At 40.5% G+C, this 22,634-nt stretch overlaps 1 protein-coding gene across 1 annotated transcript in view; it reads right to left on the bottom strand.

Moving 5' to 3' along the window:
- Nucleotides 1–22,634, bottom strand: part of MMD2 (monocyte to macrophage differentiation associated 2) — a 106,230-nt gene that overhangs the window by 13,606 nt on the left and 69,990 nt on the right. The window contains exons 2-3 of the mRNA XM_072650484.1: nucleotides 5,288–5,369; nucleotides 1,812–1,972 (exon numbers count right to left, since the gene is read on the bottom strand). Of these exons, the coding sequence (XP_072506585.1) occupies nucleotides 1,812–1,972; nucleotides 5,288–5,369 (243 nt within the window). The remainder of the gene's footprint in view (nucleotides 1–1,811; nucleotides 1,973–5,287; nucleotides 5,370–22,634) is intronic.

Below are 22,634 nucleotides of genomic sequence, written 5' to 3'. Positions count from 1 at the left end.
ATTTTATCATCTGTGGTACAAAAAAGCAACAGCTACTGCCAACAGTCTAAAGCACCAGTTCTCAAAGTGTGGTTCATAGTCTCTAGGGGTCCCTGACACTTTTTCAGGAGAGTTTGAATATTCTTCATAATAACACCAAGATGTTTTATTTTTTAATGCAGTAAATATAGGTAGTATGTGAATATATGAAGTGTGTGAAATATATGTGTGTGGCAGGGTAGGAGAAGAGTAGGTAACAAGGTTGGAAAGGTAGGATGGAGCCAGGTTTGTAAGAAGCTTTAAATACTAAAGGGAGGAGTTTATCATCTTAAAGGTAATGAATAGGGAGTCACTAGAGTTTACTGAGTAAGGAGGTGACATGATCTGAATCTCTTCTCCCTTCTACTCTTGAAATTCCAGGTCATCTGAGGACCTCAACAACCGTTCAAATCAATGTAACAAGTGTTTATTTAGATCTACGAATGTGCCTGGTACCATGTTAGACAATGGGGTTACCAAGGGAAAAACAAAACAATTCCTCCCTGCAAAGAGATTATTTTTTTCAATGGAGAAACAAGGACCCATATAAGTAAATAGAATGTGTAAGGGATAAGGACAGGGTCTGGATTTCATTAGTAAAATAAATTGCACCTTCTCTGAAATTTAGAATTTTAGAGCATTGCTGAAAACACTGAAAGGTTGTGATTTGCCTAGTGTGTGTCAGAGGCAGGACCAGAATGAAGTTCTTCTTGACTCCTAGATAATTCTCTATCTTATCCTTCTCCAAAAACCAAACTTCATACAAAATAATTTCATAGGACTGATATCTTTTGTTGGATGTAAATAGAGGTGTGCTAGAACAAGTCTGTACTAGCTTTTAAGAGTTGACTTGAATTTTCAGTGTAAGCATTCATATCTCAGAAATGCTACAGATCAGGACTTTATTTTTTTTTTTTTACTGATTGTCTAGACTTCAGAAGTTGATGAAGAAAATGTTAATAATGCAAATTAAACTTAAAAGTTCTGTTGTGAATTTTCTAGAGTTGGTTGTTAAACATTTATCAAAATACCCCTGCATGGAACCTTGTGATTCATTCATAAAAAATAAAAAGAGAAAGAGGGAGAGTGAGAGTGAGAGACAGAAACACAGGGAGGAGAGAAGAGAAAAGGAAAAGGAGAAGGCGAGGGAGGGAGAGAGAGAAAAAGAGAGAGAGACAGAGAGAGAGGGGGAGATGGAGGGGAAAGAGTGAAAAGAGGTGAGAAAAAGAAGAGTGAGAGAGGGGAGAGAAGAGAGATAAAGGAGAGAGAGGAGACAGAAAAGAAAGAGAGAAGGGGAAAGAGAGAAAGGAGACAGAGGAGAGTGAGAGAGAGGAGAACAGAGAGAGAAGGGAGAAAGGGGAGAAAGAGAAGGGAGAGAGTAAAATAAAGGACAAAGTGTGAAAGAGAAGGGATAGAGAGAAGAGTGAGAGAAGGGAGAGAGAGACAGGAGAGAGGAGACAGAGAAGAAGGTGAGAGGGAGGAGAGAAGGGAGACAGGAGGGGGGAGAAAGGGGGAAAGATAAGGAAGAGAGAGTAAAATAGAGGGAAAAGAGTGAAAGAGAAGGGAGAGAGAGAGAAAAGTGAGAGAGGGGAGAGAGAGAAAGGAGACAGAGGAGACAGAGAGGTGAGAGGAGGACAGAGAGAGAGAGAGAGACAGAGACAGAGACAGAGACAGAGAGACAGAGAGAGAAAGGGAGAGAGAGAGAGACAGAGAGATTGTAGGGGGAGAATGCTGATTCATGAGTAAGCCCTTACTGTGCCCTCCCAGCTTTCTTACAGAAGATGCTGCCTTACCTGAGGTGTCTTTTCTTCCAGGAGATGGTGTGGAATATTGTGGAGACAACAAAGAGGCCACATAGGCCCAAACCATAGATCCAAGCAGAAATTGTTTCCCAGTCATCATCAGACAGGAAGTAAAGGTTGGAACTACCAAGGATGCTGGGGATAATCCAGAACTAGAAATAGAGAACGGGCTTCAGTTACCTTTGGTAGTTGGGTCATTCATACAAGCTAACTATCTCAGACTTGGCCCTAGACTTTCATAAACTACCTACTAGGTGAAGGACAATGGTGGGGACTGGATCTGTGATGTGGACAGGGAAACTTCCTTTATCAGTACAGGTTGGTTCCTTGTCTGCAACTTATATTCTTAGAGAGTTACCTAGGACAAGAGAGAAAAAAAAACACTTGCAGGAATTCTCTTTAATGGCACATCACTGGTCAGTAATCTACCAATACTGTCCAGTAAAGGAATGCCTGGGTCACAGAAAGATGAAGGGATTTGCCCTGGGTCACACAGCCAGTAAGTATGTGTCAGGGATTGGATTCAAACCCAGGTATTCCTGGCTTTGAGGCCAGTTTTCTATCCACTATGCTCCTAGAACAGTGGACTGATACTCCTGAAAAAGGTTAGAGATCATCCATGCCAAGTCTTTCACGTTATAGAAAACCCTTCAATTGTCTTCCTTTTTCTATCATAATCACTGTTTCTTTGTTTGAACCAATCTTAGGGGATTGTGGCTGCTGGCAGCTTGGCTAGGATGAGTATAGCTATACTTCTCCACTTCACTTTTGGGAGGAGAGAATTCCAGTAAAAGAAGGAAATAAAAAAATCTCAAAGTCTGCCAACCCACATGGCAAAGGGACAGCTCCTGTAGCTGGGGGCAAGGAGTCTCAAGTCTGTCACTAAGGTAAAGGAAACTTCTGGACACAGAATCACAAGACTTATCTTACTACAGCTGATTCCACATAGTTTCCTGGGAGATAACAAGAAATCACCTTGGAGTTAAGATTCCTGGGCTCCAGTCATGATTCTGACCCTAGCTAGCAACGTGACTCAGTTTCCTCTTCTGTAAATGGGTATAATAATAATAGCAATTACTTATTATATTAGGGTAGTATTATACGGTTTACAATGTGCTTCATATCCATTTTCCTATTTGATCCTTACAAGAACCTTGTGAAGTAGATAGTTTAGGTATTTTTAACTCCACTCTAAAGATAAGGAAACTGAGATGCTAAGAAGGAGAGTGATTCCCTCAAATTTTCACAGAGAGATGGCAGCAGAGCTAACATTCAAACCTAGGTCTTCTGAATTCCCCAACTATTCTATCTCACAAGGGTTATAGGATCTTTATTCAAGTGTTGGAGGGGACTTCAGAGTCTGTGAAATCCAAATCCTTTCATTTTAAGTGACTTGTCCAAGGTCAGACAGGCAGTGAGTTTAAGAGGTTAGGAAGTGAGTCTAACTCTTCTGACTCCATAGTCTCTTTTCACTGTATCATTCTGAGATAACGAATGTGAAAGAAATGAATAATAACTAGCATGTATATCACACTTTAAGGTTTACAAGGCAATATAGGAAGATAACTTCATATACAGGTAAACACATATCTACATGTGAAATTTGATCATTACAACAACCCTGGGAGGTAAGCACTAGTCTGATTCCTAGTTTACAAATGAGGAAACTGAGGCAAAGAGAAGTTGTGACTTGCCCAAGGTTACAGAGCTAATAAATCTCAGGCTGGATTTGAACTCAGGTCTTCTTGACTCCAAGTTCATTACTCTATGCACCATGCTACCTCATTTCCTTAAGTACCATACAGCTATAGAATCTTATTAAACACCATTTAACTGGCTATTATTTTCGACTGCTTTGTACTAGAATTTATGTGTACATTTTGTCACTCCAATTAGACTGTAAGTTTCTTAAAGTCAAGCACTACATCTTACATTTCTCTGGTTGAATACAGTATCTTAGACATAGTAAGTGTTCAATAAATACTGAATTATGTAAGCGAGCCTGATCCTCCTTTAAATATGAACCCCTTGTATTTTTGGAACATCTTTCCATTGAATCTCCCCAAATATTATACAAATATAAATTCTGTAGTTAGGCATAACATTATCTCAAAGAGGCAATAATGCTTACATTTACTAAACACTACATACCTAAGATATCCATCCATCCATCTATCCATTTATCTATCAATCTATCTACCTACTTACTTACCTGTCCTTCCATCCATCTCCCAGCATCATAGAATTAGGCAAGGTTTATGATATATTGTACAATATGGCAAGAAAAATGAATGATGCATTTAAAAACAGATCTTGTTCTCATTTTCAATCTGGACTGCAACCATATGGTGTTCTAATTACTAGCCTTTAAAAAAAATTATGTGAAATTCTTTTCCTCCTCCCCTGCCTTTTTAATTATAAAGAAACAGCTCCTTCTGTGGTTATGTTACACTCCTCCTTCCATAATGGTATAGTGAAAAGACCACTGTATTGAAGTCAAAAGGCCTAGTTTCATATCTTAGATTCACCTCTTATTAGTTGCGTGATCTTAAGCAAGTTACCTTGTTTCTTTAATTTTCTCATGTGTAATATGAAAGGGCTAAATTTGATGATCTTTCGAACTCTAACATGCTGTGTTTCCCTGAACCATTGACTTGATAATTCAGTTAACCCAAAGTCAACAAGGGACTTATGCTGGTAATAGCTGCAGCAGGGACAGGAAAATAATTCAAAGAAGGATGTGAAGAAAGCTCAAGAATTCCAACTATAGAAAACACATTCTTGCAAGCACAATTGGCCAAACATTTGGTAAAAATTGTGGTGCAAGGGGATCAGAACCAAGACCCAAAACAAAACCATCATCACAGACAAGGACTCCCATCCTGTGAAGAATTATTGCTGACCTAACCCTCAGCCAAATAGATCCAACCATCTCAGACTCATTTTCTCTTTTCCTAAGATTTTCTTCTGTCTCCTGCCGTGAAAATGAGATGTTCCATTTTTGCAGAAGCCAGAGGAAGAGGGGGCATCCTGAATAAGTATATTCATTTTCTAGCAAAAACCAACCAGCCAGCCAACTGCTGAATGGTTTCTTCTCTAAAACATGAATGGATGAAACTAAGAGCTTTTATACTGAGAAATGCATCATGTTAAAATTTTGACACTAAAGGCAAAGCTTTTCTTGGGCCTGAGTTCATTCGAGTTGTCCTCACAGTAAGATTACACTGATTTCTCTGAAATTGGCGAGAATCAAAAAAGACCCCATGAGCTCCAATAGTCCCTAATGACCTTATGGTTCCTACATTCATGGTGGTCACCATGACTATTCCATCATTTGGAAATGCAGTATTATATTTGGTGAGGCTGATGTACACATTTCCTTCCCTATCCACCAAGGGGGCCCAGTGGGAAAAGGCTGACAGAGCTCCCTCCTCCTAACCCCTAACTAAAGAAAGAAGAAAACTCACAGCATGTGTGGCACAATTGGCTGCATGTTCATATTCTGTAGGCTGGTACCTTTTGTTGGCCGGAACCCTGTGATTCATGAACCTAGAATGAAAAAAAGAGAACCTTAGTAAACTCCACTGGAAATACACAGTAAACTGGTAAGGCTGGAGATGTGCCAGAAACCGCAACCAATTATCCTTTGAGGGACCAAAGCACAGTTTAACAGGCAACGCAATAATTAAGCATTATAAAGAACTAGGGTTTCGTTATATGCCAGCAGCAGTTCAGAAGGTGGCACTTCTGGACTCCTGTCATACAGTAAGGAGATTTTTCATCATCTATGAATAATGATATCTTTACCTAATGCCCCCATAGTCCAGGTAACTTTACTCTGTTTCATGATCGCAAAACTGCAACTCTAACCCTTGTCACCAGCTATCTTCCAAATGACCATGCCATTGATCAAAAGGAAGACCAGGATGGAGACTTGAGCTTCCTTGATGCAAACCTATCACCCCTCCTGCAACAACTCCAAAAAAAGAAAGAATTCCAAAGGAAGCTCATCCTACTTGCTAGTAGAGTCACAGGATCCTAGATTTGGAAATGGAGGAAACTCAGAGGCCAATCCTCTTATTTTACAGAGGAAGAGATTGAGGTACAGCAGGGTGAATGATTTGCCCAAGGATGCACTGATTAACAATGGGCAGAGGCAAATTTTGAAGTCTGGTCTTCTGACTCCAGATTCAGTGCTCTTTCCACTGTATCTTTGTATACAAAAAACCAGAAGTATTATTAGCAAAGAACAAAAATATTCTCCCATTCACCACAACCCTGTGAGGTAGGTAGCCTGAGAAGTATTGCCTCGTTTTCCAGATGAGGAAACTGACTCTCATAGTAGTTAAACGACAGATGTGCCCAAGGTCAGGCAGATAGTAAACAGTCAAGCCAAGCCTGGAAGCCAGGTCCTCTGACCTCCTAGTCCAGCACACTTTCCCAAACACCATGCTGCCTGTTTCTCCCTTCTTTTTCATCCTCATTTCCCCTGCACTTGTAAAGTAGCTGTCCCTTCAAATACCTACCTTGGATTTCAAGAATCCTTAAGCAGCAGCGGCCACAGAGACCTTTGCATGTCCAGAGCAGGGTGGGTTCGCTCTATGGAATTTCATTCTTGCACAAAAACTCCTGGTACTGAGATGAGAGTCTTCTTTTAGTCTTCTAGGTTCCAAAACATCTCTGCTGTCCATATAGTGTCATGACCATGGGACATCTTGGACCTGACATTGCAGCACACGAGTTCCCTATGCACCAAGAAGTAGCTCTATTCTCATTTCCCCCACCCACTCAGACAGGAGCCAACAGCTCTCAGTATCATTGATCTGCTTGGAGGCTGTGCTTACTCAGTCTTTGACATTCTTTTCTGCCCTGAATTCTACATCCCAAGGCAGACAATTAAGCACTCCCAAGTTCCAGATCCTTGGTTCTTCCATTCTTTCTTTAGTATAGCCTGTCCCTCTGATATGCCCAGTGTTGTCTCTCTGTGCTTCCCTTTTCTCTTTCATTCTCTCCCTTGACTTCTGTGCTCCAAATTTCTGACAACTTTTTCTCAGGGAAACTGACAGATAGGTGCACACATACACCCAAGAACAGAAAAGAGAAAATACTTAGGCGTCTCTTATCATTGAAAACACAATCCTATACCACTTCCGTGAGTCTCTACCTCCAAATATTCCCACATGCAAGATTCTGGTCTGTGTCCCTGTCTTTGTCATTACATCTCAATGGTCAAATTGATTGGCTAAATCCTCCTGGGTAAAACTCCCTCTCAGATATGTGAAATATGATAGTAAAGTCATGTGATTGATTTTTAAACAAACATATGCACAGAATCATAGATCTTAAGCTCAAAGTCTCTTACAAATATCGAGTCTACCACCTCACCTCAATTTTATAGATGAGGAAACTGAGGCCAAAGGAAGTTGAGGCCCAGGGCCACACAAGCAATAACCATTAGAAGTGGCACTTGAATCCAGGACCTCTAAAGCCAGAGTTGACATTCTTTTCATTGTACTATGCTGCATTTACACATACAGATAAGTTTCATTTTCAAAGTCTTCACTCTGGGAGAGCTTACACTTATTTCCATGATTCTGCCACAACTGAGAACATTGCTAGAACTTTTCCCTTGCAGAAATGTCACATGAAAAATAGACATAACTATTGTGTTTTATCACCACTGCCACCATCACCATTGTCTTAATGTTCTCCCAGACCTTGATAATACATCTTTTCCCACAGCTTAACTTTGAATTGCTCTTGGTTGTTTCTAAAAATCAAATCTAACCTCATTCTAGTTTGTCACTACTGAACTTCTGAAGCAGCTGCCAAAGAGGCTGTCCCAACCGCATTTTGAACCATGGAAGCATAGCTTTAATAAAGGTATGTCTCTAGGGGGGTACTTGAAAAGGAGAATTTTCTTATTTGTATGGATAAATTCTATTATGCCTGTTTTTTTTTTTAAAGCATCAGTATCATTATCTTATTATAATCACATCTCACATGCCCTGAGTTGTCCCTAACAGAATTTTGCTTTATTCACAATGTCAAAAGTCGTCATTAAATCTTTCCTTTCAAAAAGTCTGACTGGGTAAACTACACGCTTCTCTTCACGATGTCTCTCTGGGTCTGACTAACTCATTCACATCCTAACCTTGCCTAGGAGGAGGTCACATATGGTCCTGAAGAGTGAATGTCACCTGTAACAACTCTTATTGGCAATTCAGTCCTTCCCACCATATGTGCTCCCTTTTCTCTTTGGTTTTTGGCCATTTCTTTTATTCTCTACAACTCCCTTTGTTTTTCTCATCCCCCTCTTTTTCCTTCATTAGGCCTGTCAGATATTGCTTAGCCCTGCTCTTGGTCCAGAGGATTAAAGACGGCCCAGATTCCAGGCCCAGCCTTTGACCTGATGTAGGTCAGTGAATGCGCTATTCAACCATGACCCTGCTTATTAACAACTCCACAGCGTGTGGTGATGGCAAAGGGCAGGCAATGTAACTAGCAGCTCTTGACCCCAGGGATCATCTCATCCAGGGCTCCTTCATCCCTCCATGAACCTAAATATTCAGGAATTTACACTCAATACAACAACATTCTAATCTTTTCTAACCAACATCAGGATCTAAGAAGGGACCTAATCTGACATCTTGGGTGAATGAGCCCAACAAATAATTCCCAGACTCTAGAGCTGGTTATAGCAAATAACACAAAGGCCTCTTTAATTATATAGAAAGTGAACTGTTGCTCCTCAAATGAAGCAAATGTAAATCTAAGGGACAGAGGACAGTTAAAGGTAGGACATCCAAGGGCAGATTACTTCATTAGGAAGTATTCACCTTGGATGGAATTGGTTACCTACAAAACTTTTCCCAGAAGCAGCTCACAGGAATTTATGATTTGTAAACATGTTCCTGATAACAATAAGGAGCTTCCTTAAATGCCACTAAGAAGCTGTCAATCCATCATGTTCCACAGCCCAGTGTTGAACATATTCTCTAGGGATGGGGAGAGTGATCTCAGCAGATGAACATCAGATAAGCAGCACTCAGGCTGAAGCTGTGACACATGGCATCCTTACTTTGATCTCTTTGGTGTGCTCTGAGTAGCACAGGAAAAGACCACAAATCATCATAGACATCCAGGGAATATTTACATACCCAGTGTATCTCTGACAACTCCCAAAGCAATTGGCAGCCAAGTACACACACAATGGAAACAGAGAGGAGAAAATGCACAGGCCCAGAACACTGTGACCACAATGCTATGTCATTCCTCTGAGCTTTACTTAGCATTTGTACCCAAACTTTCTCCCACATGCAGAAAAATGTATATCACCAAGGATGTGCCACTTTGAAGATTACAGTAGAATGTTTTTCAGCAGTGGCCCTGACTAAATATTCTCCTCACTCTAGCTCAGGTGTGGGAAGAAAGAAAGTTTTATGGTCCACATTCCTACATGATAGGGGTTGTGACCTAGCATGGACAAGTCGGAAGTCAGAAACTAATGTGCAGGCCCAAGGAGCTGTGTGAGGAAGGGTCTATCAGAGAGGAGAACATGAAGTCGCATGGCCAGGGGACAGTATCATGGGAAATCCAAAGTTCAGAATTCTATAAGGGTCCTGCCTTGTCCTGACCTGGTTGTAGTCTTTCCAGTGGCCATGCTGGAAGCTTCCTGTTCCTTCAAGGAAAGGAATGTAGGCCTTCCCTACTCTGAATTCCATTTTAAATAAATTTTTCTTGATACTTTTTTGTATGTCAAGTTTGTCTCTAACAAACCAGGCACCCAACATGGGGCACTCGACTTGTTGCCTTGGAGGAAGTCATGAAATTTATGAGATGAGTGCTCCTGTAAGAAAGGTTTTTTGTTGTTTTTTTTTACAGTCCCTGTAAGCTGCATCTCCTCTGGTCCAAGCACATGACCTCGGACCACAGGCAGGAGTTCAGAGGAAGGAAGGAAAGGAGAAAACTTTGCCAGCAGACCATGTAAGTCAGTATACTGGGCAAAGATCAGGTCACCCCAGAAGCTTCTACTCTGGATCAGTCTTTTACTGAGGAAGGGGAGTTCAGAGTGGCAAAACCTTTGTTGGCCCGTTTTTCCTGTCCGGAAGTTGTTTTTTTTTTTTAAATTGGCACTAAACAAATAGAGAAAACTTGGACAGAATCTTGGGAATTTGAGCCATGGTGAGGAGAGTCCCTGGGGGTATTGGGAGGATTCGACCTGCTCCCAGGTCAAAAGGACTATGGTGGTCGCTAGGGCCCAGGGACTAGTCCCAACAGTGACCAACCTGCAGTTCCCTAAGCCATCTGGTGTCAGGACCTCTAAGTGTTTGTCCCGGAAGTTGGAGTGAGCTTATTAGGGAGGAATTTAATCCTTAGAACTGACTTGGAGTCAGAGTAAATTGAGATGAATAGTTGAATTTTGACCAGTCTAATCTGAAATTAGTTTATTTCCTAGAAAGAGAGCATCTGTATTATGCTATCTGTTCTATGTTTATCTGGGTGTCTGTGAAGTGTTTTGTTAAATTGTAAATGCAGCCAGTCAAAGTGGCTGTGGCTGTGGCTGATCTCCCTCTTTCCTTCTCTCCCTGATTACAGCAGCCTCAGGAGTGAGTGGGCTAGAGAGAGAGAGAAAAAAATCTTTTACTGTTTGGTTTGATAATGGTGTTAAGAGAAAGTTTGAAAACTTTTAAGAAGTTGCTTTAAGAAAAAATCTTTCTGCATTCTAGAACCCTGGCCAGGCTGTGAATATGAAAAGAAAGATTTTGGCTCTTTGCAGAGTATTCAACTTAAAAGAAATGTGGCTCTATTAGTTAAACTGTTAAATTAAATTAAATTGTTAGGCTCTTAACCTCTAAGATTTCTTTTTTAAGGAACAAAGAAGCTGGAAGGGGTTGGTGAGTATTTGGTTCCTCTGAAATTTAAAAGGAGGGGGGGAATATGAGTGGGATGTGCCTGGACCCTGTACTCCCTTCCCCATCCCAATTCAGAAAATGTGTAGCTTGATTGGGAAACCAATAGACAAAACTATGGAAGGTTATTGATTTAAAGATGTAAAAGTTGTTTACTGTGATTTGTAATTATTACTATTAGTTATTAAGCTCCCAAGGTTCATTCTTGGAAGTCACACTTTGTCAGTACTAAATTATTTAGGTCTTTTTGCCTGGGCAAGGAGGCTCTTTAATTAATCTGATTCAAAATTATTTTGGATCTGGGAAAGGCAGGCCATTCCCAACCTTACCTAAAGGAGGATCTCTTTTGTAATGGAAATTAGCAGAGTAAAAGATAGGCAGTCTGAAGGGAAAAGTTGAGTTGATTTAATGAGATTTCAAAGCTAAAATCTATACTTTAAGTGTGAATTGGGTCAATGTATCTGATACCAAAAGATGATCTGTGTAAAATTGCAAATTTACTTTAATATTTCAGAGATTTCTCTTAGAAACATTAATTCTGTCCATGTGCTCAGACCATGTGAACAAGGGAAAAGTTACCGCCCCCCCCCCCCCCCAACATGATTTAGAGGCTGGGATAAGACTGGGAGACCTAGTCTGCTGGGCCTGGGAGGGGGGAAGGGAGCCAGAAGAGGGTGCTTCAGCTCTTTAAGGAAGTAGAGTAAAAGGGAAAAGGCTTTTCACAGCTGAAAATGGCCAGCCACGTGGTCTTTCTAGGGAAGTTTTCTTTCACTTAAGGAAAAAAAGGAAATACAAAGCAGCATCTGAGAATGCTCTTCCTATCAGAATTAAGCAGAAAGATATTGTGATTTGGCATTATGATTGTAAAGTGCTTAACATAATTGTTAGACAGTTTTTAAATTTAGAGTTTGTTATATATAGACTGGGGTTTTAAAAGGATGTGATAGAAATTGGATCATTTGAAACTTATATTTGATTATAAATAAGCAGTGAAAATGCTGATGTTTGCTATATAATGGTAGATTTAAGCTAGAGAGGGGATTCCAGTGCAGATACTTATAGTGAAAATGTGGAGGAAGGCTGGATAGTCTTGAGTAATGGGATTGAGAGTCTTGGAGAAATAAGGGTTTTGATTGCAGCTGGGTTTAGTAAGTAGTGAGGGTGTGAGGAAGTATTTCAAAAAGAAAAAAATCATATAACTTGATTTAGTATAGTTAATAGCTCAATCAAATTTGAGATGACTCTATCTGAAAGGATATCAGGTGATAGGGTGACCATGTGGTGGTAAGCTGAATGGGTTAATGGCTTATTTTAAGTTTTAAGTAAATAAGTTTAAGTAAGTTTAAATTTTTAGGTAATCTATCTAAATACTATATTAGGAATTGCATTGTTTATGATGAATTGGTTAAAAAAGAATAGTTATGAATTTTTTTGTAAGAGTTTCCTTGTTGTAGGATTCTTCTTGAAAAAATGAGAATCCTTTAAAAATATATACATAGGTGTGATTTTCAAGCCTGTTCCATCTAAGGATGTATTAGGTATGTTTAAAGTTTATTTCTGCTAAGAAGGAAATTTTATGAATCAAGTATTTATGTTTGTAAAAGGAAGCTTATGGGCAAATGTGAAAAGACTTTGATTTTAGGTCTTTTCTTGTAATTTTTGTCAATTAGGTTCAAGGGAGTTGTGATAAATTGTAAACTGTTCTTAAGAGAGGAAAATATTTGTTGCATTAAGAAATGCTTTGTAAAATCTTTTGTATGGTTTTTGGAATGCCTACCCAATTTATATTTGTATGTTAATTTGTTATATAAAGGTTTTATTGTTTCGTGGGGCCTGGAAAATGAGACAATGAACTACAGTTCCTCTTGAGTCAAGACTGGAAGGTATGGAAGCCTCTCCCTTTCCTTTTCTCCTTCTCTTTCTCCAAGCACCTTGGAAGTGGTTTTCGGACCTGACCCCAAGTCCCAGTAGGTCAGGCAGCTAGAAGGCTGTCTTGTAGCCAGGTTTTCAGTCCAGTGGCTGTGTTCCAGGGTGTGGACCTGGGTACACCCTCCAAAGCATACACAAGGATGGATGCCCTATTGGGAAATGTGTGCCCAACTCTTTGAATTCCCTCACCTCTAGAGAATTGGGGTTATTTCTTTTCCCTTGTATCTTTTTCCAAGGCTTACTCCCACCTCCTCCTTTATGGAGGAAGGGTCTTTCAGCCCCATGCCTAAAACGGGTCAATCCTCTTCAATCCCCAAAAATTTACCTTTGGGTTTGTCTTTTACAAAATTGGGAAAAATTTAGTTTCTCTAAAGAACTTAAAAGGAAAAAATTGATGTTCTTTTGCAACACTGTTGGCCTCAGTATTATCTAGAGGGTCACAAAGCTTGGGGACTTTAAAAATGAATACTCTCTTACAGTTAGAATTGTACTGTGTGCCTAGAAGGACATAATGGCCTTTGTCAAGCTCTCTCAGCACCTTGTTCTCAGGAAAGATTGTGAGATGTTTGTAGCTAGAACTGCCCCTCAAAAGGAGCAATGGGGGTCAAACAGACATTTTTGATGATCCCCTTGTTATGGTCCTCAGGGCTTTGGCCTTCTCCCTCACCTCCAGCCCTAGCGGAGGTGTGACCCTCTGCAGTCCCTCTCCCTGAGGTAACTTTGCTTAGGCCTCAGGCCCCACTCCCACAGCAATATCTAGATACCTCCCCCACTGACCCTGTCCTCTCCTCAGGTGTCAGATGACCATTTGGACCCCACAATACCTAGCATGGGTTTATCAGAAGAGTGAGGATAAGGGAAAAGGAGATCATATGATAATTTGCTTGTTGAAAGACCTAAGTACTGTACTTCAAAAGCAAGTAAATTTTCAAAAAAGAAAAATTAGGGAAATTACTCAGGGAGAAAAGGAAAACTCTGCCCTTTTTCAAGACCAGCTGGTAGAAGCTATTATCCTGACTCTAATGAAGGGACAGCAGCTACAGCCTGGAAGTATCTAGATTCAGCACATAGCCACAGCCATGAATGAAGGGTGAAGGGGGATGGGTCAGGATGGAGAAGGCAGCCAGTCCCTGTCTGCACTTGGAAGGCCCAGCCTTCTGTCAATAATTTTTATATAATATGAAAATGCAATTGATGTCATCTGAAATTTACGGTGTTCACAGCTAAAACAATTTTGTTATCACTTATGAAAATTGTAAGTTTGCCATTTATAGTTCTAATGCTAAAACCTAAAACTGGTACACTGTGTGTATATTTGTGGGAAGGAGCAGACCTCAGGCTAGTCAAAAAGGATAGCCACAGCAGCTGAGGAGATTGTATGAAGAACTTGGTTTAGAGAGAATTTGAAAATGTTTAGAAATGATTTTCAGTGACTGACCTTTAGGACAAATTTAAGATCTAAGATGTAAGATAAAATCCCTGGGAACATTCTTTCTGAATGTAATGGGAATAATTAAAGGAAAGGAAATCAAAGTATACATGTGATGTTGTATCATTGTTCCATAGATCAAGCCTGGCATTTTATCTACAGAGGGACTCAGAGAAAGGAGTACCTTACTGAGAAAGGGTGGCCCCAGGTGGTCTGGGGGCTCCAGGAATGGGAGTGACCAGTAACCTGGGGATTTGGATTGATAGGATTAAGAGTGGGAAGCAGAACAGAGATTTGGGCATAATGATAGAGTGGGCCTTAGGAGAGCCAGTTCACATGGGGAAAACCAAGGAGTTTTCACGGTGAGATTTCCCAAGGTCTTTAGACAAATGGGACTAAAACTCTTTTGGGATAATGGACAAAGGTCCCAACTTTGAATGAGGTCTTTACATGTTACAAAATGATGTAAAAGCAATTAGTATTAAAACAATTGACTGAATTAATTACTGAGACTAAATCAGAGACATCTTCAGTTTAGAGAAAAGAATTTCAGTCTAGTTTTCTTAGAGGCAGCCTCTGGTCATATTTGGCATTGATAGAAAAGTTAAATGTTTGTTTTGATTTGAATTCATTTCATGAACGTAAGTTGAAGTTAATGTTTGAATTTATCCTATGTGTAGTACATTCTTTTAGATTGATCAGGGTTAGAAAGGCACAAACTAGTTTGGGAAACAGATGTAAATCTATTAGAGCAATAACTTATGATTGTTATTCAATCAAGAACTAGAACATGTATAGAAAGGCATGTCAGCCACTTAAGACTTGCTTCAAAAGATGTTCCTTAACCAATATGAAATTATAGTCATATCTAAAACTGATTATTGGAGCTTGCTATTTCAAGATTTTATGGGACTATTAACTGACTGTTCTTCTGAGTCTAACTCCAAGTGTGGTTAGCAAGAGAGGTGGTCTGAGCCACTGATCCATGATGCCAGTAAGCCTGTGAGATGCTGGCATGAACTGCAAAAAGGTGATCTCATGGGCAGGTTAGGAGAGCGGCTATTCAGCCTGGGCTGAGGTAGGATTCTCCTGACTCAATTTCCCCACTGACACCTGGCAGACTTTAAGCCTAGCTGAATGCAAGTGGACAATCTACTCCTGCCTGGAACTGACATGAAGTTAGGGAGATGTTGTTTCCCTGCAGTGTCCCTACTCTTAATAGCAAATTCCTAAAAGCAAAAGTTTTGTAAGCATAATACCAGATTTATCAAATAATAGATTGTTGGTAGGGGAACATCTGAGGTTGTCTAAAATAAAGCTATTAGGCTTAGGACTTTAGACCAACAACAATAACGCAGGGTCCTTTAATTCTTAGTAACAGTGTGGAGACAATCAGGTCCAGGGCTTGTGAAGCTAGCACACATAGTTATTTTTTTGTCTCAGTTGGTTAATGTTAAAAGAACAATGGTTTGTGGTCTGTATTGTAAATGCTTTAAAAGAAGCATCACATGACCAGCAGTTGGAATTGTTTTATGAGGTGATATGTACTGTGTTAAAAACGATTATTGTATTTATGTAAGTACTGGAGCCTTGTATTGATTCTAGTGAAATCTCATCTTCCTGCTGGGGGAAATGAATAGTGAATTAATGTAAAATGTAAAAGCCATGTTTTAATGTGAATTTCTTAAACATGACAATTGGCCAAAGTTTCAATTTTGATTTTGTAAGAGTGAGAAGTGTATAAAACTTAGGAACAGTCATCTAAAATTGTATTAAGGTCAGTTTTGTAGGAGATTGGGCATCTGGTTATCTACATGAAGATAAAGGGAAAAAGATGCTGAGATGCTGTGCTGAAGACCACTTGAAGGAGCATCCAGACCAGAATACTGCACCAGATGATGTTCCTCTCCAGATCTGCTGTATGAGATGGAACCTCTGAATGGACAGTTTATTAATTTACCCTTTCCTTTGAATCTCTGTATCTGTACTTATAACAAGGGGCCTGCCCCCTGTAATTTGTCAATGCGTTGGTCAATTTTGCTGCCTTCCCTTATTCGTATAAAAGGGAGACAGATGAAGGGAAGAATTCATGGGGTAAAGAATGTGAGGAGGTATTTATTGATTGCATTTACATGTGGAAACAGAAATTTTAATAAAGAAGGAGGGGGAATTTTGTGGGAAGTAAGAAATTTCTGTTGTCCACATTCCTAGATGATGGGGTTGGGACCTAGCATGGACAGGTTAGAGGTCAGAAACTAATGTGCAGGCCCAAGGAGTTGTGTGAGGAAGGGTATATCAGAGAGGAGAACATGAAGTCACATGGCCAGGGCACAGTATCATGGGAAATCCAAAGTTCAGAATTCTATAAGGGTCCTGCCTCGTCCTGACCTGGTTGTAGTCCTTCCAGTGGCCATGCTGGAAGCTTCCTGTTCCTTCAAGGGAAGGAATGTAGGCCTTCCCTACTCTGAATTCCATTTTAAATAAATTTTTCTTGATACCTTTGTGTATGTCAAGTTGGATGGGGGAGTGATCTCAGCAGATGAACATCAGATAAGCAGCACTCAGGCTGAAGCTGTGACACATGGCATCCTTACTTTGATCTCCCTTTGGTGTGCTCTGAGTAGCACAGGAAGAGACCACAAATCATCGTAGACATCCAGAGAATATTTACATACCCAGTGTATCTCTGACAACTCCCAAAGCGATTGGCAGCCAAGTACACACACAATGGAAACAGAGAGGAGAAAATGCACAGGCCCAGAACACTGTAACCACAATGCTATGTCATTCCTCTGAGCTTTACTTAGCATTTGTACCCAAACTTTCTCCCACATGCAGAAAAATGTATATCACCAAGGATGTGCCACTTTGAAGATTACATTGGAATGTTTTTCAGCACTGGCCCTGACTAGATACTCTCCTCACTCTAGCTCAGGTGAAGCTGGCAACAGGCAAAGTTCACCCTTTGTACTTGGCCCCATCTATGCTCCTCTGTTCCTGTACCTGCCATTCATGTTCATATTTATACAGCCACTCAAAGCCTACAAAATGCTTTCCTCACACCTCTCTGAGGAGTCCTGTATGATAGTGCAGACCAGTAATCCTCACTACTTGGGGAGGCTGAGGCTGGCAGATCATTTGACCTAAGAAGTTCTGAACTTCAGTCAGTGCTAAAGCTGATCTGGTGTCTGCATTAAGCCTGACACCAATATGGTGAGCTCCCAGGAGCAGAGGTGAGGATACCAGACTGCCAAAGAAAGGACAACCTGGCTTGGGTTGGGAGTGGTGCAGGTCAAAGCTTCCATGCCAGTTAGTAGTGGGATTGGCTTCTGAGAGGCTGCTGCACTTCCAGCCTGAGAGAGAGATAGTTACAAAGGTAACGTCAGACTAGGATGCAAATACAAGTCTTCAGACTTTAAAACTGGTGCTCTTTCCACTAAATCATAATGCTTGCAATGTAATTTAGCATATGGGAAATTAATACTGGAAATTGTGACATCATAAGGAGTAATACTGCAAGGAATGAATGAAGATTTTGGTGCCACAAGTTGGATTTCTTCCTGAATTGAGTAGTATGTTAGTGTGATATGGTGGAAAGATCTCTGAAACTAAAGTCAGAAAAGACTAGCATTCGGATCCTGGTCCCAACACCATACTTGTATGACTAAGTCACTTAACTGAAGCCTCATTATATTATTCTATAAAATGGAATAATAACACTTACTTTGCCTTCTTTACAGAGTGGTCATGAGGAAAGGGCTTTTGTAAACCTGACAGTATCATAAGCAGGTAGGCTATCACTCTCCTTCTTTGGAACTTATAGCCCTTATTGTTTGTACCTCTTTGTACACACTATATTATTATTTATCTCCTTAATTAATCTTGTTTTTCCAGTTAGATTGTAAGCCCCTTGAAGACAGGTCATGTGCTTTGTACTACTGCACATTCTCAATACCCTGCACTTAAAAGACATTCATATAAAATCATACAATCCGAGAGTCCAACCAATAAAAACTCCCTTTACAACAAAAGTTCTTATCCTAGGGTTCGTGGATTTTAGGGTATCCATGCACTTGGATGAAAAAGAAAAAAATCTTTATTTTCACTAACTTCTGATACATTTCTTTCAATTATTAATGCTGACCAAAAAAAAAAAAAACCCCACAAAAAAATCTAACAGCATTCTGAGAAGGAGTCTGATGGCCTAAGGAGTTCATGCTTTTTTTGAGACTGTCTCCATCTTTCACAGTAGCTGCTGCTAATCAAGAGCCCTACCCCACTGATGATCACCATAGGAGCTTTGACTTGCCCCATTTCCAAACTAGGACAGTTCGCCCCTCTTTAGACAGCCTGGTGTCCACCTTGCTGCTGGGAGCTTTACCATACTGGTGCCTGATCTGGTGTAGATACTCAGCCATTTTAATTCTACCACCACTCAGAACTCCTGAAGTCAGGAAATCCACCAGTCTCAGCCTCCTCAGTAGCAGGGAGTTCAGGTGTATATCATCACATCTGACTCACCAAAGAGTTAAGAACTCCTCTACAATCTCCCCCAGCAAATGATCAACTGGTCTCTGCTTGAAGACCTCTAGAGAAGGGGCACCCACATGGGTAGGGTAGTTCCATCCATTTTCTATGCCTCTAACTGTAAGGAAGTTTTTCTTGACATCAAGTTTCAACCTGATTCTGCAGTTTGCATTTGTTGCTCCTAGCTATGTTCCACCCTCTGGGATTGAGCAGAATAAATTTAATCCCCGTTATACCGAGAACCCTTCAAATCCTTGAAGACTATACCAATAAGTATTTGTAGCTGATGATAATGATGACAACCAGTATGGAATACTGACAAGAGGGCTATGGGAAACAAGTCTAACTACTGTGTCTCTAGCACTATAGGGGATAGGATGCTTTTCTTCTAGAGGGTTATATTAATTATTTTCATAGTCAATGGGAGTTAGTATAGTACATTGGAAAGGGTTGTGGGTCTGACTTTGGAGTCAGAAGACCTAGTTTCAAATTCTACTTCTTCTCTTGCTGTCTATATAACCTTGGGCAAGTCACTCAATTCCCCTGGGTCTCAGTTTTCTTATCAGCAAAGTGAGAGGATTGGACAGAGATGGCTTCTAAGGTCCTTTCCAACTCTAAGACTATGATCCTGTGTTCTCCAAGGGAGGGATGACATGTATGTATTAGTTTGGGGTGAATATCTTTTCAGTAACACACAATTTCTTTTGCCTAATGTCTGGCTCACCAAACAACCTTCTCAAGCACAATCTGGTCTCCTGAGTGGACCTATCTGCCCTATTCAAACAGGCCAACATTAGTTGGCCTGTGAGGCACATCTCTCGTTGTCAAACAGCAAATGGAAATTCATGTTGATAAACCTGTCTCTGATAAACATGATTAGCATGACTTGATTCCCCAGGGTCAGCTCACTCTTGAGGAAAACTGGTAATAATTAAGTTCCTGAACATGGAATAAGCTAAAAACCAAACCCTTGAGCACAGTGACTCTACCAAAGTACAGCCACCCTGGAAGACCCCACCTGAAACAGCCCACTGCCCTACCCACCTTACCACACATGTGAGCCAGCCACCCTCCTAAAGACTTTTGGATCCAGCTAGAAGTTGGAAGGCAGAGGCCAGGGGAACTTGCTAAAAAAAAAAACCAACTCCACTGGTCTTTTTTATTAGCAGAGTATTAGCAGAAACAGACTATTATTTTTAATAAGCTCCCAAGCTAGACCTGAGAAAACGAAGCCTGAGTCTGTCTAAGACTCAGCTGGAGAATGGATTCTGTTAAGATTCTCTTCCAACTTAGTAGAACAATCTCATACAACAGGACATTATTCTACCCGACTGGTTGCCAGGCAACCGCCCTGCACTTCCCTGCAACCCAGTTTGGGGCTTATTTCTCTTCTTTTTTCTTGCACTCTTCTTCTTGTTCTTGTTCTTTTTTTTACTACAAAATTTTAATCCTCTTTCTTCACATAGGCCAGACGTTAAGGGCTCTGTTGTGATGTTATGGTTTCCATGGTAACACACGGAAGGTTACTTATTTATTTGTTCATTCATTCTTTCATTCATTACACAAAAACTTGCTTGTCTCACACCAATGTTGGCACTCATGACTATTGGAGAAAAGGGGGGAGGGAGGGAGAGAGAGAGAGAGAGAGAGAGAGAGAGAGAGAGAGAGAGAGAGAGAGAGAGAGAGAGAGAGAAAGAGAGAGAGAGAGAGAGAAAGAGAGAGAGATCCGAGTAAAAAAAGGCAGTTACAGAAACAATGAGGTGGAGAAAAGACCCCCAGTAACGTAATTCTCATAACCCTAAGAAACTGAGAACATTCCTTTGGAACTGTAATAGGGAAATCCATTTTCCCCCTTCTCATTAGAGAAATGAATTCCATTCTGAGGCCAAATACCGGGGCTTGTTTGAAACAATTGTTCACTTCATTTGAAGGGGCCTGGGATTGGAAAAGAATCTGTTATGATGGATTACCTCAATCTCAGAGCACCCACCACCAAACTACACATACATTAAATGTTTATAGAGCAGGAAGGCAGTTTAGCTCAATGGGATAAGTGCAGACTGAGGCTTGGAGCTTTGAATTTTCATGTCAGTTCTACAATAGCTTCATTCTAAAGATCAGCATCTCAATTTTCTCCTGTGTCTTTACTTCACAACATTATTGTGAGATGCCCTAAATAAATATGATTTTAACATGCCTATACCCAGGGCTATAGCTAGTAATATTCTGTAAATATGCATATGTTCATATATGTATATGTGTTGTGTGTGCATATATAAAGACACACACCCAGATATATATAAAATTTTTTAAAATCAAGCCTGTGGTTTCACTGGTATAGGGAATTCCCTCTGCCAATGCAGACTGGCACCTGTTCTGCAACTTAGAATCTTAGGGAGTTACCTATTTCACTAAGAGCTTGTGACTTGCCAGGTCATAAGCCAGTAAGTATCAGAGACAGATCTTGAACCCAAGTCTTTCTGACTCGGACTTTCTAACCACCATACTATGCTGCCTTTCCATACTATATACTACTATATACACAGTTAAAAATGGGGATGGATTTTTTTCAGGGTAGCCATGAGGAGGATGACCTGAGGCTTTTCTGACAGAAGGAGAATATTGGGAGGCAGAGCCAAGATAGTGGAGTAGAAGGGAATAGTACAGTAGGCTTCCCTACCTAAAACCCTCCAAACAGATTTTTAAAATGCACCAGATGGAATCCTGATGGGGAAATCCAAGAAAGAGTCACAATGAGTCATTTTTCCAGCTTAGATCAGCATAGGCAGAGGAACAGAGAGAACTATGGACACATCTGAAGAAGGGATCTGGCCAAGAGTATGCAGCACAGGAAGCACTTTGGGGTGCAGGGAGTCTACACCAGGAAAAGGTCTCAGATTTATACCAGGATATCAACTGGAACAGGTGCCATTTGGTAGCTTTGTTGACATTATGTTGACCTTTGTTGACTGGTCAACCACTACCCAGTTCTGGGTCATGGATCCAAGGTAGACCTGTGCCCAGGTGTGGGGTCAGGCAGGTAAAAGTAGACCTATGCCCAGGAGTAAGATCAGAAGCAAGCATTAGCAATGTGGCTCAGACCCCAGGAACAGAGTGGGGTCTCAGTTCCAGTTTCTAAACCAGTTTGATGCAAAAGTATAACCAGGTCAGAAATCCCAGACCAGATGAGGAGCCTGCAGTTCTACTGCTCTGAACCAACAAAGCTTCCCATAATGATGATTAGGCTGATTCGAAAATCAGTCCATGGATCCAAACCCAGGCCAGGAACTTACAGAGCTCACACTAAGGGAGAGCAATTAGACTTTGCCCTGGATCAGATCACTTTGGGATCACTGAAAGCTAGTCCCTGAGATCGTGGAATAACCCAACCCTCAATGCTCCAAGAAAGTAGTAACAGGACTAGCCCAGACTTTCTCTTCAGAAGTGTAGCACAGCCCAGCTCTAAATAAATTCAATAAGTAAGCTGAAAGAAAGAGTAAATGACAAAAGAATCCCACCATAAAAAAGTTCTTAAGGTCACAAGGATTCTTAAGATACAAACTCAGAAAAGAATGACCCTGAAACACACAAAGCCTCAAAGCAAAACATAGTTTGGGCACAGAAATTCCTAGAAGAAAGAATTTTTAAAAGGATGACTTTTTAAGTAAGTAAAATGAGGGCTCTAGAGGAAAATATTGGAAAAGAAATGAGAACTATGGAAGAAAGAATTGGAAAGGGAATTAATAGCTTGACATATGAGGTACAAAACTTTGCCCAAGTAACAAACACCATGAAAATTGGAATGGATCAAATAAAAGTCAACAACTCCATGAGTCAACAAAAAATATTAAAAACGTCAAAAGCCTGAAAAAAAATAAAAGTAAATATGAGATACATGACAGCAAAAACAATTGATTTGGAGAGTATTGTGGCATGCTCTCCACATGTGAATTACCCTGGTTTGCTCCTTTAGAAAGAGAAGTAGGGCATTCTAGAGGAGCCCCTAAGTTTGAAGTC

Source organism: Notamacropus eugenii, chromosome 3 (genome assembly GCF_028372415.1).
Source record: "Notamacropus eugenii isolate mMacEug1 chromosome 3, mMacEug1.pri_v2, whole genome shotgun sequence".
Classification (NCBI taxonomy): Eukaryota; Metazoa; Chordata; class Mammalia; order Diprotodontia; family Macropodidae; genus Notamacropus; species Notamacropus eugenii.
Note: the sequence above shows the minus strand (reverse complement) of the source record. Positions and strands in the feature narration are given on the sequence as shown.